Raw genomic sequence first — 26,843 nt, forward strand, 5'->3', positions numbered from 1 at the left:
TCTCGGCCCTATTCCGAGGCACCCTTTGCGCGGCGACGGCCGCCGTGTGGGGTCAGAAAGTCTCTGGGCATCGGCGAAAAATCGCCGCAAGTAACAGAGCGGAAAGCTATGCATTATCGGCTCTCGCGTAAATTAATTCAAATTATTAGATAAATATGATCTTGGTGTGGCACGCGTGGGCGTGATAAGGAAATTCTATTTTTTTCGCACTCATCCGATCTTAGAAATTATGGCTAGCGCGGAAACTCTTCACAAAGTGGCCGACGACGTTGTCGCCAATGCGGATGCTGATCTTAGAAAAATCAACTTGGCTGTAAGCTTTTCAATCTTGAAAGTCTCTAGACAAAATTCTAACCCCTTTTCTTACAGATCCACAGCCACCCGGAAACTTTATACAAGGAAGTATATGCTCACGATACACTATGCGGCTACTTCGAGAAGCAAGGTTTCACAGTTGAACGGGGTGCGGGAGGTCTACCCACAGCTTTCCGAGCATCATTCGGTCCCGACAAGGGGCCAGATGGACAGCTGACAAGAGCGGTTGCGATCAATCTCGAGTTTGTTCTGCCCTTTGCTCAGTCCTGACATATTGAACGCCCATTTGACGAATTCTTTAGATACGATGCTCTGCCAATTTTAGGACATGCCTGCGGTCATAACCTCATCGCGACTGCTGGTGTGGCTGCTGCTTTAGGGATGGCTGCTGCAATCAAGGAGGGTAAAATTTCAGGGCGTGTTGTCGCCATAGGAACCCCTGCAGAGGAAGGTGGCGGCGGCAAGATCAAATTGATCAAAGCAGGAATCTACAAAGACATTTTCTGCTGTATGATGGTCCATGCAATGTATGACTCTCTACACTGCTTGGTGAAACTGTCATTCTATGAAGCTCATCGTTCAACAGGCAATATGACAACGCATACTTTACAAGCATGTGCGGATCAGAACTGACCATCGAGTACATTGGAAAACCCGCGCACGCAATGGCCGCTCCTTGGGATGGGATCAATGCGCTGGACGCGATGACCTTGCTACACACCAGCATTGGTTTGCTACGCCAGCAGATCATGCCTACCGATCGGATCCGGGGCGTAGTACTTAGTGCTGGTGAGAGTTCTGGAGTCATTCCGCACTACTCCAAAGCCCGTTACTGCGTGCGATCGGCTAGTCTGGTGCGCTACCGTACCCTTAAGCAGAAGTTTATCAACTGCCTCGAAGCTGCGGCGTTGGCGACTGGTTGTGAGCTGAAGACCGACTGGATGCCAGCTTATTGGGATATACGCGTTAATCATGGGTACGTTCCCAATCATTTAATCGAGAATCGTTGTTAGACATTGACGGTTTCCCACAGATTGGCCGGCAAATATGTGAAACATATGGAGCAAATGGGTATTCCGTTTGCGCCGATGCATGAACAAAAGGCGAACATGACCTGTGCCAGTACTGATATGGGCAATGTCACCTATGAAGTGCCCAGTATCCACCCAATATTTGCTGTAGGTGTCATCGGTAACGACAATTGAATGCATAGTTGCTAATAACCAAAACAGTTGGACAGCCCCAATGGTTCCATCCACACGAAAGCTTTTGAGCAAGTCGCGGCCACACAGGACTCCCACGAGCGTGCAATCAAATGCGGCAGAGCCATGGCGCGCACAGGAATTGAAGTGTTGGTGGACGAGGCGTTCGCAGCACAGGTGCGGCAGGAATATGACGACACGGACATGAGCATCGCACTGGACCCGTGGGTGGCGTAAGGAGTAAATATGTACGGAGTAGTAAGTGTGACAGCGTAGTTCAATCTTCATACATCGCCGACCAGAAGTGCCGAAATGCGGGGAGCATTTAGGAGTGGAGTTTCGATAAGAAACCCGGACAGCCGGGGTCTATCATGTATTAAGTAATAGAATCCACTGACTGATTCGCCCCTGTCCCAAGCGGTAACTATCAGGGATGTTCCTCTCTTATACACCGCACTGCTGGCAGCATTATGCAAACATTCAACAGCCCGCGGTCGCCGGCTTCTCGCACAACCACGGCGTGTGGAGCCTGTCACCGCCGCAAAATCAAGGTGTGTGGGATCGGCAACAAAATGTTCGCTGCGCAGGCTAATAAAAGCTAGTGCGATGGGTTGACTCCAAGATGTGGCCAATGCCTTCGTCGCGGAGTCCATTGTGAGCCTCATTTTCGGACCCGACGTGCTGGGTTATCGACCGAAGACGAGCGGCAATTACGCCAACGCGTTGCGTGGCTGGAATCCGAGCTTGCTGATGTCCATGGCTTATCGCCAGATGAAGTGCGAAGCATCCCATCCGGGGAGTCACTTGTTTCTCATATCTCGCAATCATCAGTTAGGTCATCACCACTTGATGGCACTGAGTTTACCCAGCAACCGTCCGATCGACAAGAGCAGCAGCAGTCAAAGGGCCAAGATGATACGGTCGAAAAAGAAGTAGGCGATATTGCTGCTAATGTGGCCGTGTTATCGCTAAATGCTACTGGAGAAATGCGCTTCATGGGCGGCCCCAGTGGCGTCCTGTTCTCCCGATTGATTGCGTCCACCGTCAAGAAATATTTATACAATACCGACCTTGGACAAAACGAAGAGTTCCAATCTCGCTGGTTACTGTCCAGCCGAGGGTCCGTCTCACATAATTATCACGATGACTCCCATGGCTCTGGGGATGCCCGGACAATACCGCCAATGGAGACAGCAAAAAGCTACCTGACCACCTACATGCAGTGGGTACATCTCACGTACCCCATATTTCATCAAGCAACGCTGGATTCTCTTGTTTGCCTAGTGTATGAAGATCCATCTACACTCTCTGCTTCACAATGGACGATTTTCTATCTGGTCATGGCTATCGGTGAATGGCACCAACATCATCTGACTGAGGTGTCTGGACCTCCAGGGACTTCAGCTGCGGAACTGTTCAACTGGGGGATGGCTTGGTTCGATAGGGTCCTGCCATTAGATGGAATGGAAGGACTGCAAATTGTTCTGTTGCTGGCAATATACTCTTCCTATCGTCCCACAGGAAGTAGCCAGTGGCATTTAGTGGGAATTGCGATGAGGGTATGTTTCTTCGTTCCTTTTACTTCTCTACCTCTATAGAACGGCATCTGACTAGATCGTCACACAGCTCTGTATTGATATGGGTTTACATCGGCATAACCCCGACTGGAAGTTTTCCCTTGATGAGTGGGACATTCGACAACGCTTATTCTGGGTGACATATGCCATGGACCGAACTGTCTGTTTCAACTTGGGGCGACCTGTCACACTTTCCGACGATCATATCGATGCTCTATTCCCAAGTCCTGAGCGCGAAAGTCAAACGCCAGAGCCCAGTATCGCTCTAGCTTTGCATCATATTCGGCTTCGAAGTATTCAAACCCGGATAATCAGCGAGGTTTACACTTTGGGCAAGTCCAAGGCTCTCAGTGACGATCACCAGCGAAGCGAGACATTAGCCAGTATACAGCAGCAGCTCGATGAATGGCGATCGCAGCTCAATCTCGTCTATTCTGCACATCACACCCCTCATTCATTCAAGTGGTATGAACGTCTTTACTACACGACCACCTCCTCACTTCACCGAGCAACGCCGCTCTTCCCACGACCTACGGAAGATTCCATCAGGCGATGTTATGAAGCTTCAGCCAATGCTGTCCGAATTTACTATTCTCTCCTCCGATCCAACGAGATGGAACACTCCTGGATGCTTATATCTGGATGCTTTCTTGCAGGTATCACCATGCTATACTCCCTCTGGTCCAGAGACATTCTTTCCAAAAGTGTCCGATTGGAGGAGGTTACCGAGTCATGTAGAATGTGCTCAAACGTGCTGGCAGTTCTGTCCGCAAAATGGAAATCCTCCGCTGAATTCAGCGATACCTTCGAATCCTTGACCAATATTACTACCAAACGGCTCGTGGAACAACTCCAACACCGATACAGCAGTGACACGCTCTACACATCGACCCCAGATTTGTTACCCTTCGATCCTGGAATGTTACTGGACTCGTTGAGCTGGCCGCAGGATTTCAACTTCCAAACAGCCTTGACGAATCCAGATTGTATTACCGAGGTTTTTGACGATCTACTTCGGGGGCAAGAGGGGATATGGAGTACATAGTCGCGAATCAATGAAGCTGTCTGCACAATGCAAACGTCGTTGCAAATGTAGTGGCACGGTGTAAAAATAACTTCTTCATTAGGAGTCTCACAAACTTGCAAAGAGACTCACACCAAAACTCTAGAATTCCACAGCCTAAACCATTGATTCTACCCGAGAAACACATCTATCCACCTGATGCCCGTCACCGTATTCGAGGGACAAAGACTCACGATCAACGACATTGTAAACCTCCATATCAAATAAACAGGCCTGAGGGGCTGTAGTTCGTGCCGGAGATGGCTTAGTAAGAGTCAAAACGCTTGTCTCCGTGCCAGACGACGGTGTCTGCGGACAGATAGAGTGTCTGTTCTGTGAGGAGGAAGAGGAGGAGCTAGAGACAGGAGCCCGGTTTGAATGGTCCCTTGAGGGACCGTACAGGGATCGGAACAGAGGGCGCAGCGTGGGAAGGCAGGCACAAATGATTCCGACGGACTGCTCAATTGACGAATACATTGACGAATTAACGCCGGTCCAAGTGGGATCGTACATTTCCGTAAAGTCGAAACTCGCAATTCGCATAACAGAAACGATGCAGACGCTATGGAATGTTAGCAATGTGGGTTTCAAAAGTTGGCTTGAGATACATTGCCAAGGAAGAAACTCACAAACCGCCAAGCATGAAGATGCCAGTTAAAATGAGCTTTTGTCGAGTTGTCATTTGCAGCCTCCATGCCATCGGAAATGGGAGACAGAGAACCAGGACATCGAGGATAAGGTTTGTAACCCCGTTCCAACGGAAAAAAGCGACCATGTCAATACATGATCCTGGCCCACTCGGGTTCCAGAATTTGGCCACTGGTAAGCATTCGGCGATCGAAACAATGGTGCATGCAATAAAGTATCCGATGACTAGGAACCATGTCGCGCACAGAGCCCAACGGAAATGCTTGACCACACCAAAGATACGGTAATATAGCAACAGCAGGGCTGCTTTGGTGAAAACCGCATTGAGGAAATAAATTATCTGGCTGGCCAGAAAGCTCTAATTTCCAGTCAATATCCGCATGGTAAGCAAGATTCTTGGTGAATTACCTTGAAAAAGCCTTGTATCTTGTCATCTGGAAGATAATAGGCATGACGGCCGACGCCGAAGACAAGAATTTGAACCCATCGCAAGATTGCCATAACCCAGTTTATTGCCTAGCAAGGTATTAGTAAACCATTATGATTCTCGTAAATGCTGGGAAATGAGATTGGTGATCGACTTACCAATGCTATCGCAATAGTGTAATCATCCAACCACAGACCAGCGCGAGCAACATGCCGAGAGATGAACCGTAGGATCACCGCAATGGTAGCTGGGACAATGGTTACTATTGTCCCCACGTAGATATGCCATGCGATGTTCTCATCAGGGGGTTCTTGAGCAGGATCCATGCATGTCTAACCTCATCTACAAACGAGAAGAGGCAGATCGGAAATTGCTGACTGAGACCATTTTCCGACTCTAGGGGAGATGTTGTGATTAAATACAAGGCACAGTTCGACTTGAGACCGTCGAAAATTGAAGATTCTGCTAAATTGGATAAATCGGGCCCGAAATTTGGCAGCAGCACACAGCCCCCTTCCTTTGTGTCTGTTGTCGGGCGGACCCGAGATGAGATTGTATGGCACAGTCGGCGGCCCGTATGTTACCAGCTCGGGATTTTCGCGGGGCTTGGGACTTGAGCCCCGGCCGAACGGCGGACTCGACCGACACGGCGCATAACTCAGATCATACAACTTTATGCGGGAAGAGAAAATGAGGAGAAATATGAGGATCCTCTCAATCGGCAACTGGACAAAAAAATCCTTGAAAAGTGATCAGGACTTGCGAAACACAGTATTATGAGGAGATACGAAATAACAGAAAATATATGTATCTGATGCTAAAGGGAAATCATCTCATCTTTTCCGATCCCCCAATATGCATGTCGATCGGTGTCGGGGCTAGCGTCTAGCCATACCCTATACGGAGATGATGAACTCCGGGGTGCATACAAGATGAACGGTCCCCACTTCAACTCCACCGTGTATGCATGCTGTCGGATGATAGTCATTACATGATGCCCGGGAGGTACCGAACACAATGACAAAAGTGTAGAATGTCATAATTTCTCGTCTTGGTAGATCACGTTATTGTCTGACCCGAGTTTTCTGAGTCTTGCCACTCGTACGATAGCTTCGGCAACGCACTTCCCAATCCGGCGAGCCACGCGAAAGAATCTGAAGATTGAGAATCGAGCCAGTCCATTTTGTAATAATAGCAACTGGTAAAAGGGGCAAAAAGTCTGTTGTTTGTTAAGGAACTAAAATTAGAGACAGACGGAAGCTTCTGTTTGTGATTTGCCTCCCACTACAGTGTGATTTTCTTCAATTGCAGTTGCGTCCGACAGCTTTCCAGGGACTCCCTCTGCATTTCAGCATAAAGATGAAATTCATCCGCCACTTGTGTCCCGAGGCATCGCTGAAACCCATCGAGATCCGGGTCTGCGTTCATGATGAGCTGCTTGGACTGGGACTCATTTCCATTTCCTAGATTGGAGTTGAAGATGCCACCAGCAGACAATGGCAGAAAATCCTCGTAGGTCAAAGGCTCGTAGCTCACAATGTCTTTCTTTAGCAATTCGGAAATAGAGACCGTTGAATCTCCTAGTTCTAATGCTTCTGGGGTACTATCCTTTGCGATTCGCTCTCCAGTTGGTGTCAAGCCGTAGCAAAAGTATGCTAGATTCTTATCATGGAGTGCTGATAAGGTGTCCGGAAAGACTGCAAAGTGCTCTACCAAGAGCTTGTCGTAATTTGCGCCAGTGATTCCTTGCTTAGTAGCCTCTGCGTTGACTCGGTTGAGGATGTGATCGTATAGTTGCCGTCCTTCGCGGGTTAACGCGTAGCCCCGTTGCTCTACCTCTCCAAAGCGAGCTGTATGTGAGCCTTTTATGAACGTGTCTGATGCATCTCGGAAGTAGACGGTCTCCTCTAATGCCTTGAAGCTGGTTTGTCGCAACAGAATTGGGCAAGACCGTTTTGGGGGGCCTTCGATGCGCTCCTTAGCAGGCATGCCGTGATCTAGCATCAGCTGTTGTACTAGATCTATGTCAATTGTGCGAGGTGTGAGATGATTAATGTGAGAGCTGGGAAAAGACACAATGTCGGCAATCAAGGGATGTTCGGCTTTGAGTATTTTGTATTCGTCCAAGGTGACGGTCGCTTTTGAATGCCACCGGAATGTCTCTAAGCCGTTGGCAATAAACTCCGTACACTCTTCTTGTGTCAAGCTACCTTTGGTTTCAGCATGATCGAGAAGCTCAAATAGTCTAGGTGTGAAGAGGTCTCTTTGTTTTAGAGCTCTCTGCGCCAAATTTCTCGTCTTCTCAGTCAAAAGCTCCATGCGTAGCACTGTCGTGAAGACGCGGAAGGGGTTCTGAGCCAGAGCTTCTTGGGTCTTGGGCCGGAAAGCCGTAGCATGCATAGGAAATCCTGCCAAACTAAGATCGTAGTAGCCAACGGGGTACATGCCCATGACGGCGAACATGCGACGGATCGTGGCCAGCTCATATGCCGTACCCAGTCGGATGGCACCGTGTCTTTCAACTCTATGTCGCGAGGGAAGAACATCATCTGGGTCAACGGCCTGCAGACCTCCAAGCTTCTGGCTATCTTGGACTGTTTTTGCGTCTGCCTCCCAAACCACATCGATCAAGCTTCCGTAAAGAGGGACTTCGCTCTTATACATCTCAGACAGAGCATTGCAGAAGCGAGACCGGAGAATATTTTGATCCCAGGTCATAGTGAACGTGTCTGCTGAGTGTTTCCGAGGTAAGGATTGAAGGGCAATGTCTTGTCTAGCTCGGTTACGATCAAGGTCGTCTGAGATCATACCAGCTTGATGTGGGAGCAGAGCGGACCAGCCCTCTATATAAAAAGCCATGATATCGAGAGTCCGTAATATTCCCGCCATCGCCGTGTTTATCCGCTATCGGGGCGTTTCCGTAGGAACAAATGATAAGTTATCAGGAGCAAAAGAGGACGAGCGTTACGTCTAAACCTGATCTCATTCGAGGGCCGAGATATACAGCCGTTTCCGCCTCGGCAGTTGAGAATTAATGCGGGGGATGAAGGGGCTCTCGCGTTTCTATTACCAATTGAAACCCGACTACTTGGAGTATGTACACAGTCTGAGGAACGCCCTGGAGCTGCTTTCAACTATGAATATCGTTGCCCTTAAGACAGTTCCATGAGATACCCAATCCGCAGTGACATTTCTCGAAGTTATCGCCAACTAAATGCAGCATCACCGACTTCGAATTCCCATAGCATACATAGGATTTAGGGTCTGTAGATGGGAACAACTATATTTTGTGAGTACCACTACGACTTTGCTGAGGAGTTTCATATAGGTCAATCATTCATTCGTAAACTAATCTATATCCTATCCCAGGTTCGATCTATCAAAAGCGCGAGTCCAAGGCTCGCGTCACGCACAATAAAACCAAAACAAGGAAATCCATCATAAACAAAACATCCATGCTGCTGCGACTAGCACAGCTAGTCAGGTACAGGGGATAATAGTTCAAAACACCAAGTCCATCGTGCAAATCATTCAAAGGCTGAAAAGGATGGACTCCGTCGAAACGCCATGGGTAGAAAATGACAATTGAAAGGCGGAGAAAGGTATGAGGAGGCTGAGAGAATGTATGGGAGAGGATGTGGAGGTTTTGAGGAAGAGGCGGTTATTTTGGGGAGGAAGTGGATGAAAGATCAGGATCAAAGAGGAGGCATAGACATATCGTGCTCTCCTTCCCCGTCACTAACAGAGGTTGCCGGAGAAGCAAGTCCCGACATGACAGAGGATGAAGCAGCCGTGCCACCAAGGGTGCCGTCAGCATCCATCATTGAGTCATCGTACGACCCGACACTTGTGACAGGTAACCGAGGGGCAGACTTTGCCGAGTTGGCCATCAGCTCCTCGACGCCAGGCTTAGCGGGCACGTGCTTATCCAGAGCGGAGGCGTTGTCAAGGCTCTCGAGCGCGAAGCTCATGAACTCGGCGTTCTTGTGGCTGACGCTCAGAGTCCAGCGATACTCACAAAGCCGCACCCGATAGAATTCGGCTTCTTCCTTGCTCGGGGCAGTGATGCGCAGCAACATTCCAAAGGAGCCGATCAGAGAGAAGTTCGTGCGTGCGGATGCTGGCCAGAACGACCGCAGGTGAGCGGGCCGCAGTCTGTTCACAAAATCCATGGCAGAGATGAGACGCGTCTTCGCAGCCGAACGGCAAATGTGAGCCAGGTATGAGTCCGTTCCGTCTTCGGAGAGGGAGCGCACGATGTATCGATGAAGGGTGATCTCCGTGGCGAAGTAGGCCAAGTGCAGAGCGCCGTTGCGGGCGTGCTCATCCGTAATGGTTTCGACAAGCTCTCCGGAGGACGACTCCATTTTCAACGCTGCCGGCAAGGATGAGAACCACTCCTTTAAGCGGATCTGGGCAGGCTTGGCCTTGTCGAGGATTAGGCGCGTACGTTGCTTTCCAGCGGCCTTGAAGTCATCAATGGCCTTCAGGGTGTAGAATCGATCCAGAACATCCGATAAAATCGTGGTCAGAGCAACCATGTGGCAGAAGAGAAGGGGCCCGTGTCCAACGGCCGCCTCGTCATGAGCAGAGTCGGTGCCAGAAGCAAATGCATCCGAGAAATCCTCCTCCACAAGATCTTTGACAGTCCAGTTGAAGGCAAAGATGTGAGACGGACGGCCATGGACAAGCGAGGACCACTTATCCTGCATGTACAGTGCCCATGCAAGCCGTCTCCGCAAACCCTTCTCCCACGTCTCCATACGCCAGTTCGAGCAGTCCTGGTGCAGGCCGAGCTCGAAGCCGGCTGTAACCATCTGGCCGTTGAGGGAGGAAGTGGCCAAGGTGGACTTCTGTGTCAAGAGCAGACCTGCTTGAATAGTGGAAATGCTTGGAGACGGAAGAGAGTCCATCAGCAATTTCATTGCCGTGCTCTCCAACCGAGCCGCATCGGGTCGACGTACAGTCTGCGAGGCCGCCCCCACATCGACGAACTTGAGCGTCAGAACATAGACAGCTGAGAGAAGTAAAGGCGAGAGTCCTCGCCGTTCTCGGTACGATTGACGGAACGCTTCTTCCATCAGGATGGGAAACGAAGGGTGTACATGATCGAAAAACTTCTCGATCAGGGTTGCGCCGTACGGAGCGACCAGGCTCTCGATAGCATCGAGTGACACGGCCTGCGAGTCACCGATAGGAACAGTATCGATCACACGCATGAAAGTGCCGTCGTCAGCACACCGGCGCACCCGGGATGTTGAGACTGTGCACTCGTCATGCTCATCTAGTGGAAGGTGGTCGAGGAGTGCGGGTTCTAACTCCGTGGTCATCCCAATGGACTGTGTTGACAGGTTGAAGAACCCAGGGCGAATCATGTTGTGGGTGCTTCGGAGCGGATGAGCCCCGTCGGTGGAGTGTGCGTGATGAGCCGGTTGAACAGTCGATGGACGTTTCACGGAATCCACATTCTCTCGAGCGGAAGAGTCGTCCAGTTTCCGCTTCTTGGAGGGGATATCCGCGGGCTGGACGGCGGACAGATGGAAAGTGCAGTCCTGCCGATGGAAGTCGCACGAGTAGCACTTGTTGACCGTTTCATTCATAGCGCACCTGCTCTTTCTGCGAAGACAGGCGTCACAGCTGGCTCCATCCCGACCCGGGGCACGGGAGAGAGTCGAGTAGGCAGAGCCGGGGGAGGGCGACAGAGTCGAGGTTGAGGCGGCCGTCTGGGGCCGGGAGCGGCGGAGATGGTCGGGGGGAGAATGGTGGTTTTGAGGGTAGGCCGTTGAGGCCCCTGGACCAGCCGTCGAGGAAGGCTGGATGGTGATAACCGTGGCCATGAAGATAGGAGGGAATCCCTAGATAGATCTTCGGGCTACGCGATTTGGTCACGTAAGGGAGCCCCAGGAACGGCCACTCCACAAATCAAGGGACAGGGTTGGGGGGGGCGGATTGGCAACGGGACGGCTGTGACTGGAGCATTGATGTCAGTCAGATAAGAGGATTGATGAATGATTTGCGGTGGTGGGATTGATTGTAGGGGTGAAGCGAAAAGCACATACGTCCGATATATCCTTATCAGGGTTGGTTATCTCCGGGAACCTCAATCGGGGGCCGCGAGCAACAAGAGAAAAGAAAATCAGGCCGGCGAACCCGCGAGCGATTGCAGCAAGATCAGATGGCGGATGGTTCGCTCCGTCATTCCTGAACACGCGACAATAGAGGAAGGTCTGTAGTGTAGAGGGTAAGAAGGCACGAGGGGACGGAGGGAAAAAAGTAGCCAGGATGATGACATATGGAGAGCAGCTTTCAGGGCGTGCTCGTTTTGCTCTCGTAACAGATTATGCCTTTGCAATTGTCACCACAGATAAGTCGCTGGGCGCTGATTGGCCGGGAGCTGTGTCTGCCGGTGCATTACGTACGGAGAATGCTGAGTCAGCGGGCCATTGTGCCTAATTGGGTTGCCGTCTACTATTAAACTATGAACACGACTCTGGAGCAATACGAGCGTCGAAGGAGCTAGACGGTAGTACGATAGTACTGCCATCGTGATCGATCTATGTCAAATCACTGACGACACTCCCCCTACCAGAACTCCCTTAACCAGGCATCCCGGAGACACTCATGCCGTCCGGCGATCGACACCTGGAGGACTTAGCTAATAGGTAATCCCCGAATCGTGTGGCGTCCCGGGAACAAGCAGTACCGAGGATGCTTATGATTCATTTAACCTTCCCCTCGCTAGCCCTCCCCGGGCAAGTGGGCTATCCGGGATATCCCCTCGCCAGAATGCTACTCCGGGTGGCGTTGGATTGCTAGGAGAATCGGGAGAAATCGCAGCGCGCCTGATTCGTCGCGTGTCCTATACATTATTCATGGTGGCTGACCAGCTCCCTGTTGATTTGCTGACTCTGTAGTTAATCACTGGCATTTGCGCCTCCGGAACCCTTTCGGGTTTAAGATCGACGGCGGTGGATGATCATTTAAGTGCCAATAACGGCAACACTTAAGAGGTCGCGTACGTAGTAGTACCTCGAGATGACGGCGGAAAGGGCCCGATTGTCCGCGGTCTTTAAACAGCCAATTATCAAATAATCGCAAACTCTCCCTCAAAAGCTTCATGCATCACAGTCCTGGCGTCCGCTCTCTGCCCGCTTTTTTGCCGCGCAACGATCTCGCGCACTAGGTTCGCTGTCCGAGTGGTATTTCCAACCTTGACCTTCATCCCCTCAATGCATTCAATAATCCAAGATTGTGTGTCCTCTTCCTCGGCCTCGCAAGCAGCCATCATCAGCGGCCACAGCATACTGACGGGCAGGGATTGCCCTTCTTCTAATGTCATCCGTGACAGATGCACAATCTTAGACACCGCAGGTTTGATTTGTGGAATCGATTGCAACTGCGCATAGGCGACTCGTTGAAGATGTATAAAGCAAGCATGGAAGTTGGCCGTGTAGGTCCGCAGGTGATGCTGTACTTTAGTTGTTAACTCCGACCCGATATACTGCTGGAGCCCTCTTTGGTCTGCAAGGTCAATAATTGCAGGTCTGCGGGTCCAGAGCGCATTGAGGTCGCGCATGATTTTATCCGCTGCAAGCAATACCTCTAGCTCGTCTTCCACAGATCCTCGAGAGCGATGCCATTTGTCCAGGTGTGCGATTCGACATGAGAAATTGAGCACTTGAAGGTAGAAGTTGTAGGCCTGTCGGTTGAGAGACGTGAAAAGAATATCTTCCGTCTCCATGCTGGCTTGCTCGCCATCTCCTGCGGGCGAGTCGCTGCCCTGGACAGTGTTTATATCTAGGCTGTCTGGATTGCTGTACAGATGAAAACCTCTGCCGCCTGCACTTACGACCTTCGCATCCAGTAATTTCAGCCAGATCTGAAGTTGGTTGTATAATGCCGATGTTGAAGGTGTATTCTGGCTTAGCAGAAGATAAGCTTGATCCAATAGCTCCGCCGAGCGTTTATGAGCTTTGGATATAATGATTCCCACATATGATAGGAAGAATATACTTCCTAAGATCGCCTCGCGGGAGTCCAGTCGGGTGTTCACCTCAGATTGGCTTTCGAGCAACTTCTTTAGTTCGTTCATTGCGACTGTAAAATAGAAATTCGATGACTCCGCAGCTGGAGATGTCTGCTGGGTAGGCGGCTCTTCGATCGATAAGGCGGAAAAGGCGCATATCGAGTGTCGTAGAGGAAGGCTGGTTTTCGAAAGACGGAGGAGGGCATCTCGATAAGTATGCCACCGTGGCTCAACGCCTTCCAGGATTGGTGGCACTGCAAAGTCGACAAAGTGTCTGAGAAGGGTCATTTCATCTATCAGGCTGGACGATGTTTGCTCACTACTCCGGAACGGCAGAGCGGCGACACCATTCCCATTCTTTGCGGTTGGATTTGCATCGAATGGAGAACAGTTGTCTGTGAGAGAACTTGAAAGGGATCTAGCAAGGTTGGAAGAGAATGGAACATATTCGTAAGGAGTTGACTGCTGTACCGCTGTGAAGTTTGAAATGATAGGGATATTGGTGCATAAACTGTCTTCACCAAGAAGCTCCAATTCCCAATTCTCCGGGCCTGGAAAACTTTGCTGCAAGGGCTGGGCTCCTATTGAAGCATCCAAGCCCATACCGGATCCAAGGTTTCCAAAGGCTGTTTCTTCAGAACCATGAAGAGTTTCGCCCTCAAAATCCACACTCTGTGTCCGAATTGGATTGACATCGCCATTTTCGGAACGAGGCAGGCTTTGCTCCCCTACCACTGAGACCCTAGTACCTGAAGGGGAATGTTTCTGTCGTAGGAGAGATGGTTTCTGTCGACGCTTCTCTACCCCGGGTGAAGAGTTCTGGGAAGCTATAGATTTATAATTGCAGCCAAGTCGCAGGCGATGACAGTGTCCACAGACTGGCCGCTCTTCGTCACATTTTACCTTCCTTTGAGAGTATTAACAATAAATTATAAAGTAACTAAGTAAACAACAAATAAAAGCGACCTTGAAATGACAAGATGACGGGACTGCCGGGACGAACCTCTTTCGACAAGTCAGACAACCTCGGCGAGATCGTCTAGAATCCTTTGAGGGCTGCAGACGCGAGCCTGGACTCGCGGTACTTCTTTTCCCAGCTGTCGGGGATGAAGTGCTATTCGGATCCACCGAGCTGCTTGTAATGCGAGCTCCTGGATCTGTAGGGCTCGCCGACGATCCATGCGCTGGAGCATCGCTTCCGAGGGCGTCGGGGGCCATTTGTGGATTCGTAACGCCTACAATGTCTGACCGATGTCAAATAAAAAACTGTTATCAATAACGAAGCGATCGCTACCTCTTGGTGCAGCGTGATGGAGCGACATACTGAGGAGGACCTAGGAAGAAAATACGCGATCGGAATGACCCCGAGATGAAGAGAGACAAGCGATCGGTTACGGCGACGGGCCGAGGACTCTGCTCGATTCGATCGGCTAACCACTACCGAGTCAAGTGGCCCTCCTACTGACTCGCAGACAAGCGCAGTACATACCAATATGTCTATATTTCTGGCATATTCGAGTTCATAGTCATTTTCTCTCTCATAGCGCCGTCATGTCGTTCCCAGTCCACTCTGATCCTCGTCAGCCCGAGGTCCATGCGAGCACGCTCGTTCTTTTAGACCAGGAACTGCTCTGTGCCTGGTTTGGTGGTACAAAGGAAGGCCTTCCTGACACTAAAATATGGCTTTCCAGACTTGACAGATCCAAACCGGGTGCTACATGGACCAAGCCATATCCAGTGGCATCTGAGGAGGGTCTTGCGCATTGGAATCCAGTCTTGTTTATAGTCCCGGACGCAAAGAAAATCCTACTATTTTATAAAGTAGGATCTCCAATCTCCTCCTGGCGCACAAATATCATCGAATCGGACGACAATGGGAAAACCTGGAGTAAGCCGCGCGAACTCATCCCTGGTGATGAAGGTGAGAAGCGTTTCTCTTTTCATTTACCAATCCAATCCTAACTTTTCAAAGGTGGCCGAGGCCCTGTGAAGAATAAGCCACTTGTCCTTTCTGATGGGACGATAATTGCACCAGCATCCCTGGAAACTCCCGATGGCAAGTGGGACTGCTTCACTGATGCCTCTCACGACCAAGGCAAGACCTGGACTAGATCTGCATTTGTGGGAGTTAACAGAGAAACTTGGCCTGGTGAAGGTGCCATTCAACCAAGCTTGATTAACTATGCACCTGGAAAGATGTCAATGCTCACGAGGACCTCTGCCGGTCATGTCGGCAGAGCTGACTCTGAAGACAACGGGAAGACCTGGGGTGATATGTACCTAACCCCACTGTTCAACAACAATAGTGGGTTGGATGCTTTGCGCCTGGAGAATGGGACTTGGCTCGTGGTACACAACCCAGTTCAACAGAGATGGGTAAGTCTACTTATTCGAATTCCTTTGACGTGAGTTGACAGGAAATCAATTAGGGCCCTCGAACACCTTTGGTGATATCAAGCTCATCAGATGAAGGCAAAACTTGGAAAGTCGTTGTGACCCTCGAATCAAAGCCGCCACCTGCTGGATTTTCAAAAATCGTGGCTCTTGACACTGTATGTGTACGTTTGCATCCAGATGTCCGTCGATATACTAATCTGAGAACTTAGGGGATTGTAAATGATGGAGAAAGTGAATTCAGTTATCCCGCTATAATTAGCGACGGTAAAGGTGGAGTTTATGTCAGTTATACGTATGAGCGACGAGGTATCAAAGTCATCCATGTGGATGAGACTCAGTTGAGCTAGCGAAAAAAGGTGCATTTCGTTCTCAGTTCTAAAATGCTTGCTGGATAGATATTCTTTGTGAAATAGAAACCTTCAGTCTACATGAAGACCCCTAGATCACCGAAAGGCCTGTATTTACTATCTGGAAAGCAATATATTTGCATATCCCATTTTCGCATTACATCAGCGCTTTCCAAATTTTTGTTTCACATTGAGTCCGAGTCGGCCCTGCCGCACTCGGGCATCCCCGAGAATCTGGGGATGTGGAGTCCCGCAACCGACGCGGCCTATCGCTTGATAAATCTCAGCCGACGAGGACGACGAACCTATTTTACCCCTCCTAGCTCCCCCACACAACGGGAGCTCTGGGAATCCTTGTTGCATTTTTAACGAAACGGTGGATGGGCATCAGGCCTGCGTCAAAATGATCAACTTCCTAACAAGCGCCGATGTGAAGGCGATGCCTCGGGAGGTCTTCAATTGGAGACTCGTGCTCTCGACGGGAAGTGCCTGTATGGCTGGCTCTCTATTTGGATTTGACACTGGAAATATCGGGTAAGATAATTATCGAAGTTCATGTTTTGAGCTGTTGCTTACTCTCTACACCCAGCGGCATCATCGTCCTCGACTCCTTTAAAAAGACATTTGGCCTTACAGCAAATGGCCCAAATGCGTATCAGGCTCCAAATCTCTCTGCTAATATTGTGACTGCATTACAAGCAGGCGCTGTTCTGGGCGCTCTGTTGGCCTATACCTCTGCGGATCGGCTTGGTCGCAAATGGACATTGATTATCGGAGCTATTGTCTTTCTCATCGGCTGTATTCTCCAGCTGATTGCACATCTCAGTAAGTCAATCATACGCTGTAAAAAGTTATACTTCTCTGATTTTGTACCCAGACACGCTCTATGCCGGTCGTGTCATAGCTGGTATTGCAACTGGCCTGACCTCCGTTGTTGCACCGATGTACATTTCGGAGACCACACCGAAGGCAATTCGAGGATCGATGACTACTTGTTTTAACCTTATTATCATGACTTCACTTTCTCTTGCCTTTTGGATTAATGTGGGGTTTTCCAGTTTTCTCCTTGACTATGCATTCGTTCTAACTCGAGCCAGTATGCCGTGAGCACTTGGAGCAATCCCTCAGACAAACAATGGCGAATTCCAATGGCCGTCCAAATGATTCCTGGTGGACTCCTGCTTATTGGAATGATGTTTCAAAGGGAATCTCCCCGGTACCTAATTAGCCATGACCGGTCAGATGAAGCAATTCAGAATTTAACGTACTATCGCCAACTCCCTGCCGACCATCCCTTCGTTGCAATCGAGGTCGCAGAGATCACCGAGTCTGTGAAAGCAGAAACGGCTGCGGTCAAAGGATCTTCCGTCTTCAGTCTTTGCAAAGAAGTCTTTACTGTCCCAGCCAATCGGCGGCGATATATTCTGGCATTTACCCTGCAGATATTCCAACAGATGACGGGCACAAACGCTATCAACTACTTCGCCCCGGCAATCTTTGCGTCTGTAGGGCTCACAGGAACGAGCACATCATTGCTTGCGACTGGCGTCTATGGAATTGTCAAAGTCTGCACCACGGTGGTCTACGCATTCCTGATTATTGACAACGTTGGCCGGCGCAAGCCGCTCATGACTGGCGCGGTAATTCAAGCTTGCTGCTTGCTTTATCTCACAATTTTTGTGAAGTTGGCTACAATTCAAACAGGCCAGGTCAGCGCTGGTGGATATGTCGGCGTAGTTGCTATCTACATCTATGCATTTGGATGGTCCTTCGGCTGGTCTGTTGTTCCCTGGGTCGTTCCTTCTGAAATCTTTCCCAACCGCATTCGTGCCATTTGCATGTCGTCTATTTTCGCCTGGCAATGGCTGCTCAATTTTGCAATCACTCGAGCCACGCCGTACATGATGCTCAACTTGGACAAATGGGGCGCCTATCTCATATTCGCAGTATTCACATTTGCGAGCGCGATCTGGGCATTCTTCTTCCTTCCCGAGCTGAAGGGAAGATCTATTGAATCCACAGATTGTCTGTTCGAGCAATCTGCTTTCACAATGCTGAAGCGTGCGTATCCTACCGAGGAGGAAAAGACTCTGGACTTGTCGTCCAGGGATAAGGCGCTTGAAGCTGCCATAGGTACAACCCATCATATCGAGGAGACACCACAGCGGAGGGAGGATATTGTGTGAATGAAATAGCCTGAGAATATTTCTGTAAAGATAATTCTCTTTTTCTTCAATCTATACTCGCTTCAACTTTTTCCAAGATAACATTGAAAGTCATGCACGGGGCCTACTACTAGCGCGGTTGCTTGCATTCTAGCAATCGAAGTAAACATGCTTCAGAATCCATAAAATATGAGAAATAATAGGTCACTTCATTGCCTTGTCGAAAACACATTCGCACTCTTTTGTATCACCTCGATTAGAGATCGAAAGCCGTCCCCTGTCGCTAATGGTACGCACGGACCGGTGACAATCGTCGGCTAATATCTTGTTGCGGGGTGTACCCGAGCCGACGAGCTTGGCTACGCTCGGGGAAAGGCTAACTTGATTTCCTCCCAGATAAAGCGTATTCTGGAAGGCCACTCAATACTAGCTTCTAAGTTGGAATCTCGCTTTATTTTAATTTTCTACAATGAGTGCTTCGATTAATGCGGCCGATCTCTTCAACGTCGATGGCTTGGTCGCGGTCATCACAGGAGGTGGAAGTGGTCTGTGGTCTCTTTAAGGCTTCAATCGAACTCAGCTGACTAGCCCCAGGTATTGGACTCATGATGGCCAAAGCATTAGCCGCAAATGGAGCATCAAAAGTGTTTATCGTTGGGCGGCGTTTTTCCGTTCTCGAAAGTGCCGCGAAAGAATCGGTTAGTACCTAACCCAATCCCCTCATTCAACGCACATAGTCCAAAGTGTTCATGGTTTTGTAGAAATATGGCAATATTATCCCGCTCCTGGGAGATGTAACCTCAAAAGGAGATTTAAAAAGCATCACTGCGCACGTCGACGTAGAAGCCGGCCACGTTGACCTCCTGATCGCAAATGCAGGAATCAGTGGACCGGATCTTGAAGGACTGTCTGAATCTCCATCAATCGAAGAACTACAACAGAAACTTTGGGGTCCAAAGCTCGAGACCTTTGCGAACACTTACACCGTCAACACCGCGGCCATATTTTACACCGTTGTTGCGTTTTTACGCCTACTTGATAAGGGCAACAAGAAGCGCAACGGAGGACCACGAAGCCAAGTTGTGGCCACCAGTTCTATCTCGGGATTTAACAGGAACGTTCCGGGGGGCTTTGCATACGGGGGAAGCAAAGCTGCCACGACGCATATGATGAAGCAGTTTGCAACATTATTGGCGCCATATGGGATTCGGAGTAACATCATCGCTCCCGGTAGTAAGTTACTCTTTAGTCGCAGATGAATCCGTGGTTAACCTATGGAAGTATATCCGTCTGAAATGACCGCCGCAAATATGGCCAAGCAGCCAGAGGAAACGAGGCAGGTTTTCCCGGCCACGGTTATACCGGAGGAGCGGATGGGCGATGAGCAAGACGTGGCTGGTGCGATCCTATTTCTTGCCTCCAGGGCCGGGGCATACTGTAACGGGAATGTGCTCGTAACTGATGGCGGGCGACTCAGCGTGACGCCTGCCTCTTACTAGAACAGAAAAATTGGACTATCTGATTCGTAAATCATTTTATTATTCATCGTGGCCGAGGTTCCTGTCTATTTGTCGAAGTGTATAGCACTGAATCATGAAATGCAAACCCCAAAACGCCATGCTTCCCAGAAATCAAAAATTGCAAATCTACTCGGTGAAGTTGCGCAGCTTGGTCAGCTCATCCAGCAGCTCCTGCAGGTCTCCGTCGGAGATCTTGTTCTGCAGGCTGGGAATAAGCGACTTGGCTTCCTCTGCATTATCGCAGCACAGACTTCCTATTGGATGGTTAACACGGATTCAAGCACTCCCGAAAAAGCCGCACTAACCAAGCTGTGACCGCTCGAACATCTCCAGCTCGGTGTGCGAATTCAGCAACCGCTCCACCGCCTTGATGTTCTCCTCATCCTTGAACCGGGCAAACACCTCTAGGTAATCCAGAGTCCGGGTCAGGTTCCTAGAAGTTTCCGAAGTCAGGGTCTCCTCTTGCATGCAGACTAACGGGATCGCAGCACTTACTCCGGCTCTTCGTACTTGTTCCCTCCGCGCCGCTTGTTCTCCAGCACCTTGTTGATGACAAGTCGCGCTTCAGACAGTGACAGTGTGTGGGTGTTCTGGTCTGCGCCGAGTTTGAGGGTCGACGCGGCTTCGAGCTCGCCTTGGGGCAGAGTGCGCTTGCGGTGCGTAGCCGGGGGCAGTTGGACGCTCATCGTGACTTCGGAATTGGAGACCGGGCACTCGTTATACAGGCGTCTCTGATTGAATATTTGTTTGGCCCCGACCGCAAATTAAGTGTCGATGCTTGGTGTGCGCGTAAACTGAAAGAGAAGATGGCCAGGAGATGAGGAAACTCTTCCAAGGACCCGGCAGTTGAAGGCGGTGAGCACAGCGCCGCCTCCTGCCTGATCGGGTATTTGGTTGTCGACAGCAGCCTGTTACACGAACTATGTAGTATATTCCATGGTGGAATATCCATCAGCTATCATTAATGACCACACACTATTTTTAGGGTGTCCGAACTCTGGTTATATTCTAGACAATGCCACAAACGCCTGGTCTATGCAACAACTCACTATACAGCATGTCATTCTACGCCCGGAAGGCCACCTCTCGTGGCAACCGGAAGCTAGCACAGAACATCTGCTTCTTAGGGCTGACTAGTCGCACATTGTGGATGGCCAATTCCAGTTCCTGGTTTCCACTTCCCCCGACACAATCCTCGGGGGTGATGGTATACCCTAGACGCTCCGATATACGCTGACAGATATCGACGTGGTCATCTACCTCGTTGTCGGAATGGCCAGAGAAGCAATACACATGGATCATAGGCAGCTTTTGGGACGTATTCGGCGAGAACAGCGCTTCCTTTCCGGCGTAGAGGCCAGGAAAAGCATCCACAAACTCGATGGCCGTGGCGGGCAGGTTCATGACATAGTGGTCGACGATAGAAGGGCGGATATACGTCTCAAGTGGTGGGAGAGGTGGCTCCTCCTGTTGGCTTACATCGGCCTTCCGTTTCCTGTCCCGGCGAACCTTGGGCTTGATAGTGACGGTGACCGGCTCCGCATCCAGAAGCTCCTTTGCCGCGAAGCGAATAAACTCACGGCCGTCTTGGTTGAACGGCGTGACGAATTCCTGAACTTTATTGCGCGGAATCGCATCCTGCATCACCTCGTAACCGTATGGATTGAGATCGTTGGCCCAAACGAAGATCTTTTTGCGGCCGGCGGGTACTGCAAAGGGTCCCACGCCCGCCATGACGTCGCAGACCATTTGGCCCGGCTGGAATTTGTCGACCAGCCGGCGATGCTCCGTCTCCAGGCGGCTGTTCCAGTACACACGAGCATAGTCAAAGCGGAATTCACAGTCTTGCTCGTGCTGGATGACATTCAGGTCGTTATCTCCGGCCAGCAGCTCGAATGGGAATGTACGGAATTCGCTGTGCGAGCCGACATCTTCGGTCTTGTTGATGACGGTGCGGATGGCGGGGTTTTTGTCCTTGAGGATCTCTGCGATGATGTGTTTATACGGGTAGAATTGTTCTCGGAGGTTCAAATGCACTATCCCAGTCAGATTAATTTGCAGGTTTAATGGAATGTAGCAGGTAGCCTACAGACGTGGCCCACTTGGGTGAATCCCTGTGGGATTTCCTGCATATCGTTTTCGGGCAGTATCGCCGCAATAATATCAGCTGGTAAAATGTTAGCACTTGTGCCTATTCGGCAGGAAACTCCACGCACCATAATTCCAAAAATCATAGTCCAGGACCAGTTCGTAAGGACCCAGCCCCACAGTCCCCTTCTCCACGAGCTCACTAATAGTCGGAGACCATGTTGACTTGTCTGAGCATTTGCGTCAGTATGTTTTCTCAAAATCAGTAGGAGTCCCATACCATCGTGCTTCAGATCTTCGCGCAACAAAAGAGCCTTCCGCATCAGCCCGTCTGGCTCCTTGACGTCGCGCACGCAATTGAGCCGATGCACAACCAGCAGATCCTTGCTATTACTCAGTTCTTTGCGCACACGCGAGATATCCGAGTGCTGGAAGACGCGCGCGGCGGAGATGGGCACCGTCTTGCGGAAGAAGGACCGGTCGAGGGACCGCATGGCGCGGTTGACGGGCGGGCGAAACATGGCGGGGAGTTCGCGACTGCGGCCCTCACCCGGTGGCTCCATTGACGACAGTCGGGGGGCTCTACTGGGGTCGAGAAAGCCGATTGAAACTGAAGCTGGTCCGAGTGAACATGCGACAAATTGTTTCCTTTATCTCGCACGTGACCTCTATCTTATCATAGATAGCAGATCTATTACTCGACCCGATCGGGATGTATGTTTAGCAGCGTGAATGCGCCATTTTCCTTGGTTTCTTCTTCATCCTCGTGCCTTCGTGGAATGCTCCATGGTTCTTTCATCTTGAGTAGTCACATGTGTTCCCAAGGATCGGTTTTTAGTTCTTTCAACTCGACGCAGAAGTAGGCAAGTACGAAGCCCGATTCCGCGACACGGAACATCAAAAACGGAAACGGAATGAAATCTTGATTTTGGTTCGTGTTTCAAGCAGGAGCCACAACGGTGAACACGTATAAGAAAGTCCGCTAGCAATTCTTCGGCCTGCGGATTAAACCCCTTCTCCTGATTTCACCATAACTTGCCTCCCAAACTTGCACAATGAGCAGCACAACACAAACATGTATTATGAACGATGCCCGAAAGAGCATTGCCACCGACCCGCCGCAAAGCCTCGAGGCTGACTTTCTAGAAAAGTATGAGAAGCTCTCACAAGAGCAGGCAGGTCATCTGCGACATTTTCACAACCTGGCATCTCAAAGAGATGGCGAGTGGAATTTGATGGGTTCCCAAGAGCCCGGTCAGGAGTGGGTCGATGCCTACCGTTACCAGTTGGCGACGATGGCATATGCCTCGGCAGCTGCCCATTACCACCGCCTACCGGCTCTGAGATCAGCCTTCCAGGCCTTGTTGGAACGTTTGATTCATAAAATGCTGCGCCGAGACGTGTGGGGATACTGGTTCCTCACTAGTCACAGTGGGAAGTTCGTTGACCCGGATATTGAGGAGCTGAGAAAGCCATGGGCAGATCCGATTGTCAGGGAAAATATCATGGTATGTCATCGTCGCCAGCAGTCAGGATGAACAATCCTGGCTAATTATACATTTTACCAGTACTCGGGCCATCTTCTCCTTATGGTGTCGCTGTATGCGATGCTCTTCAATGACGACAAATACGACAGGGAGGGTGCCCTCACTTTTAACTGGAACCCGATCTTTTGGGGAATGGGCCCAGAAAAGTTCTCATATACTCGCAAATCGCTGCAAACCACGATCTTGGCAGAAATGGAGCGTGAGAACTGGCTAGGCGCCTGCTGCGAGCCAAACAGTATTTTCATTGTTTGCAATCAGTTCCCTGTAAGATATTCATATATGACGTGAAGTTCCAATTACTGATGACCTACAGATCATTGCTTTCCGATACAATGACATTCGTGATGGCACAGACGTTGCTACGGAAGTCCTTAAGAAATACACTGCGGCCTGGAAAGCGAAAGGCATGATCCAGGATGATGGAATGTTTCTTCAGTGGTACTCACCCAAGCAAGACCGGAAGAAGGAGACCAAAGATATTGGAAGTACTGCGTGGTAAGTGACAATGTTGCGACTTCTGTCCAAGTTATTAATGCGACGTAGGGGCGCCGCATTCATGAACTCTTGGAATCCGAGCGTTGCGCATCATACGTTCGACACGCAGACTGTGGGATTTCTCTCGCGGGAACATAAGGGTCGCGTGAATGTTCAATCCAGCCAAGTGGCCTCCGCTATTCGGGACCTTGTCAAGACGGGAGCTGATCCGGATTCACCCAGCACTATACAAGCAGCGCGTACAATAGTTCTCAGTGACCCCAACCCGCCTTTCGAGCTACCTTTCCCGCGCCCAACATTTGGATATATCTTGCAATGGGTTTCTGAAGTGGGAGATCAGGCTACTTTGGACGGTCTACTGGCCCACGTTGACGAGTTCTTCCAGCCTGCCTGGCACAATGGTGGACTTTACTATCCTGTGAATGAGCGGAGATCTGATCGGGATGGAAATTGGACAGAAGTTGAGCCGTACACCGGAAATGCTGCTGTTGGATACGCCCGTCTCAATGTGTTTGATGGGCAGAGGAAGATGTGGACTGATCCATGGACCCCCGAGCATGTTTCAAATTCCCCTTTCATAGATGGAGTTGACTTGGGGAACGGAATTGACTTCCTCAGATGCTTTTGGGACGAGGCGAGGGAAGCCATGGTGGTGACTATGCGTTCCTGGGAAGGGACACAGAAAAGGTGAGTTCCATTCCTCCCCCTTGGCAGAAGCACAGCGTGGATTAAGTTTCTTCTCAGCATCAAATTACAGTGCTGCAATCTACCTATTGGCCGGTACGCAAGCTATTATAACAACGAGCTTGCTAGCACACATCATGTCGTACAGCTTGCTGACTCGATTGAGATATCTTTGGATATCTCTGGGGACGAATTTGACCTCGTGTTGCTGCGTACCTAGGAATACCCTGGGTGAAACCAAGCTATCGGATCTGAGTCGACCGGAAGATGGGCGGGGACTAATAGCTTGGCTCGACAAAAGCTTCATGGTATATCCACAGTTCAAGCGAAAATAAAGTACACTGGTGTTTCTCATTGGATCCCTGCGACCCATTCACTCCCGTCCAGGATATTTGCCAAATCCCAGTAAGACTCATCAAGAGAGAGGTCGTTTTCAGTTTCATCCTCGAGAAGATTCATAATCCCTGAATTGCTCGCGCCTGGACATGACATCGGCAGAGGGTTGTCTTGATAAATCCGAAAGTCGTTCAACATCCTGCTTAATTGATCCATAGCAACAGAAGCAGCAGTCACATTCATCATCGATATTTCCTGCAAGCCTTCTCGTGCTCTCACAATCGATGCAATGGTCTCATTTGCTGCGGCCACAGGCATTTGCGAGCTCATCAGTATCGGCGCTATCCAAGTCGAGACTTTGGCTATGCTCATGCTACCATATGTGATCCACGGCCGATATTCTTTTCTAGCAATCATATACCCTACCAGGGAATCCATCATACTAGAAATAATATCTTGTGTTATATGCGCTGCCTGACGCTCATTGCTTTCCTTGGGATTGCTGCGGATCGCTTGAATGTAGCGAGATCGAGTTACAAGGCGGAGGATATTCATTCTCTTCGTACTTGATTAGCATACAATTCAATCCCCTACCACAAGGCTTTGGATCTAATGAAGACACTTACCTCGAATATCGTGATTTGTAGTCGCAAAGGCATGTCTTCATTCCGTGCATTAACCGCGCTTGGCAGATTTTTGAGATTCCATTTCAGACTAGATGGCATGTCGCGTTCTAGTTTCATCAGAAGAGCGTCGATCAATTCCACATCATCACCTGTGAGAGACTTTGAAGCGCGTACAGCGAAACAGCTATCCCACACACGAGTTGCAATTTTGCTCCATCGGACGCAAAATTGGATGTGGTCAAACCAGTCCTCATTCAGGGTGGAAGGTAAGGGCCACGGAAGACATTCTTGGCCGGGCACTGATTGAGGAGGGTCTTCAGTGAGATAGAGTGCCCTGGAAGCCTCTGTGAATACGTGGACGACAAAGTCTTCATCGCGAATAATGTAAGGTCGACCTAGCAAAATGGCTGCTTGGCGATCGAGGAGGAATAGGGTCCACCACAGCAGTCGTCGGTACTCATGTTCCCTCAAAGTGAAAGACGCCCATGCGTCTTCATCATGAAGTTTAACCCTGAAAGCAAAGTCCACGGCAAGAGCCAGCGCTCTCGAGGCCTCCGCTCTCCTCTGCAACATGTTCATATAAATCACTTCCAGAACATGTATACGCAGGAGATCAATGTCGGAGCTTTCCTCCCACGTGTAAAAATTCAAGAGTCTTCGGCTCTCGGAGTGCCATGATAGAGATTCGGGGATGTGGTAAGCATCCCCTTGTGCCCGCTGATATGAATTCGCTCCTGCTCCAAGGTATGTTGCTATCGAGAGCATCTCGCAGGCCAATGCAATAAGAATGGCATGCTTTCGCTGCGCTTGTACCTGAGGAACACCATCCTCATGAGACAAGTGCTCCGAAAAAAGGAGGGCCAAACGGTCGTAGAAGTTCAATCGGTCAATTACCGGGTAATAGAATTCCAGCTCGTCGAACCCGAATCGTAATAGTGAGCCAAGGTTTGGCTCTGAGAACAGACGTGATGTGATAATTTTAGTATCGGAATCATTTATTGAACCTGAATTCTGGGTAGGTTCTGCATGGCCGCTGAATGTAAGACCAAATTGAGAGGGAAGTCCCTGAGCCTGGGCCAAGTCCTGTGGCTCAAGTGGAAGTGGCTTTGGCGCAGCCAGTAGCTCGCTCGATGAAGAAGTGAGACAGAGGTCATTTCTTCTCATCTTTGTTGTAGATGTGGTCCTTCCTGGTTTCTTACTCTTCGAAAGAGCTGGTTGGCCATACCTGCATTCTCGATGTGAGCCAGACATGCACCTGCGACATGGCAGGCCTCCACTGCACTGAAACAGATTCTCAGATTAGGGAATTCATTTTGCTCGGCACCGAATTCCTTACTTTTATCTTCCGCCTTTTGCACTCCGTACTAATGTGCCGGTTAG

The 26,843-nt window shown here is 50.0% G+C and overlaps 11 protein-coding genes across 11 annotated transcripts; 4 read left to right on the plus strand and 7 right to left on the minus strand.

Moving 5' to 3' along the window:
• Window positions 1-229: 229 nt before the first annotated feature.
• On the plus strand, window positions 230-1,754 carry N7474_005833 (M20 family metallopeptidase; the record flags this gene model as incomplete). The annotated part of the gene is made up of 6 exons (XM_057197248.1): window positions 230-313; window positions 370-557; window positions 618-842; window positions 902-1,291; window positions 1,349-1,493; window positions 1,548-1,754. 6 exons carry the CDS (start codon window positions 230-232, stop codon window positions 1,752-1,754), a joined length of 1,239 nt encoding a protein of 412 aa, XP_057054644.1.
• Window positions 1,755-4,274: 2,520 nt separating this feature from the next.
• Window positions 4,275-5,558, minus strand: N7474_005834 (uncharacterized protein; the record flags this gene model as incomplete). Its single annotated transcript, XM_057197249.1, has 4 exons — window positions 4,275-4,719; window positions 4,787-5,163; window positions 5,214-5,321; window positions 5,391-5,558. 4 exons carry the CDS (start codon window positions 5,556-5,558, stop codon window positions 4,275-4,277), a joined length of 1,098 nt encoding a protein of 365 aa, XP_057054645.1.
• Window positions 5,559-6,516: 958 nt separating this feature from the next.
• Window positions 6,517-7,950, minus strand: N7474_005835 (VOC family protein; the record flags this gene model as incomplete). The annotated part of the gene is made up of 1 exon (XM_057197250.1): window positions 6,517-7,950. One exon carries the CDS (start codon window positions 7,948-7,950, stop codon window positions 6,517-6,519), a length of 1,434 nt encoding a protein of 477 aa, XP_057054646.1.
• Window positions 7,951-8,927: 977 nt separating this feature from the next.
• On the minus strand, window positions 8,928-11,069 carry N7474_005836 (putative C6 transcription factor (OTam); the record flags this gene model as incomplete). The annotated part of the gene is made up of 1 exon (XM_057197251.1): window positions 8,928-11,069. The coding sequence occupies one exon, from the start codon at window positions 11,067-11,069 to the stop codon at window positions 8,928-8,930; it is 2,142 nt and encodes a 713-aa protein (XP_057054647.1).
• Window positions 11,070-12,316: 1,247 nt separating this feature from the next.
• N7474_005837 (uncharacterized protein) lies at window positions 12,317-14,476 on the minus strand (the record flags this gene model as incomplete). The annotated part of the gene is made up of 3 exons (XM_057197252.1): window positions 12,317-13,012; window positions 13,082-14,085; window positions 14,344-14,476. 3 exons carry the CDS (start codon window positions 14,474-14,476, stop codon window positions 12,317-12,319), a joined length of 1,833 nt encoding a protein of 610 aa, XP_057054648.1.
• Window positions 14,477-14,809: 333 nt separating this feature from the next.
• N7474_005838 (uncharacterized protein) lies at window positions 14,810-18,188 on the plus strand (the record flags this gene model as incomplete). The annotated part of the gene is made up of 8 exons (XM_057197253.1): window positions 14,810-15,179; window positions 15,231-15,634; window positions 15,688-15,810; window positions 15,865-15,919; window positions 16,290-16,536; window positions 16,592-16,827; window positions 16,880-17,046; window positions 17,100-18,188. 8 exons carry the CDS (start codon window positions 14,810-14,812, stop codon window positions 18,186-18,188), a joined length of 2,691 nt encoding a protein of 896 aa, XP_057054649.1.
• Window positions 18,189-18,636: 448 nt separating this feature from the next.
• Window positions 18,637-19,666, plus strand: N7474_005839 (SDR family NAD(P)-dependent oxidoreductase; the record flags this gene model as incomplete). Its single annotated transcript, XM_057197254.1, has 4 exons — window positions 18,637-18,712; window positions 18,762-18,865; window positions 18,929-19,400; window positions 19,449-19,666. The coding sequence occupies 4 exons, from the start codon at window positions 18,637-18,639 to the stop codon at window positions 19,664-19,666; spliced, it is 870 nt and encodes a 289-aa protein (XP_057054650.1).
• Window positions 19,667-19,813: 147 nt separating this feature from the next.
• N7474_005840 (DNA-directed RNA polymerase II subunit RPB4) lies at window positions 19,814-20,373 on the minus strand (the record flags this gene model as incomplete). The annotated part of the gene is made up of 3 exons (XM_057197255.1): window positions 19,814-19,941; window positions 19,993-20,120; window positions 20,183-20,373. The coding sequence occupies 3 exons, from the start codon at window positions 20,371-20,373 to the stop codon at window positions 19,814-19,816; spliced, it is 447 nt and encodes a 148-aa protein (XP_057054651.1).
• Window positions 20,374-20,752: 379 nt separating this feature from the next.
• On the minus strand, window positions 20,753-22,338 carry trm5 (tRNA (guanine) methyltransferase; the record flags this gene model as incomplete). The annotated part of the gene is made up of 4 exons (XM_057197256.1): window positions 20,753-21,723; window positions 21,777-21,854; window positions 21,904-22,005; window positions 22,056-22,338. The coding sequence occupies 4 exons, from the start codon at window positions 22,336-22,338 to the stop codon at window positions 20,753-20,755; spliced, it is 1,434 nt and encodes a 477-aa protein (XP_057054652.1).
• Window positions 22,339-22,830: 492 nt separating this feature from the next.
• Window positions 22,831-24,721, plus strand: N7474_005842 (uncharacterized protein; the record flags this gene model as incomplete). The annotated part of the gene is made up of 5 exons (XM_057197257.1): window positions 22,831-23,283; window positions 23,344-23,586; window positions 23,636-23,817; window positions 23,866-24,504; window positions 24,562-24,721. 5 exons carry the CDS (start codon window positions 22,831-22,833, stop codon window positions 24,719-24,721), a joined length of 1,677 nt encoding a protein of 558 aa, XP_057054653.1.
• Window positions 24,722-25,427: 706 nt separating this feature from the next.
• On the minus strand, window positions 25,428-26,627 carry N7474_005843 (fungal specific transcription factor domain-containing protein; the record flags this gene model as incomplete). Its single annotated transcript, XM_057197258.1, has 1 exon — window positions 25,428-26,627. One exon carries the CDS (start codon window positions 26,625-26,627, stop codon window positions 25,428-25,430), a length of 1,200 nt encoding a protein of 399 aa, XP_057054654.1.
• Window positions 26,628-26,843: the final 216 nt, after the last annotated feature.

Source organism: Penicillium riverlandense (assembly GCF_028828495.1).
Source record: "Penicillium riverlandense strain IBT 135883 chromosome Unknown utg000003l_segment0_segment0, whole genome shotgun sequence".
Lineage (NCBI taxonomy): Eukaryota > Fungi > Ascomycota > Eurotiomycetes > Eurotiales > Aspergillaceae > Penicillium > Penicillium riverlandense.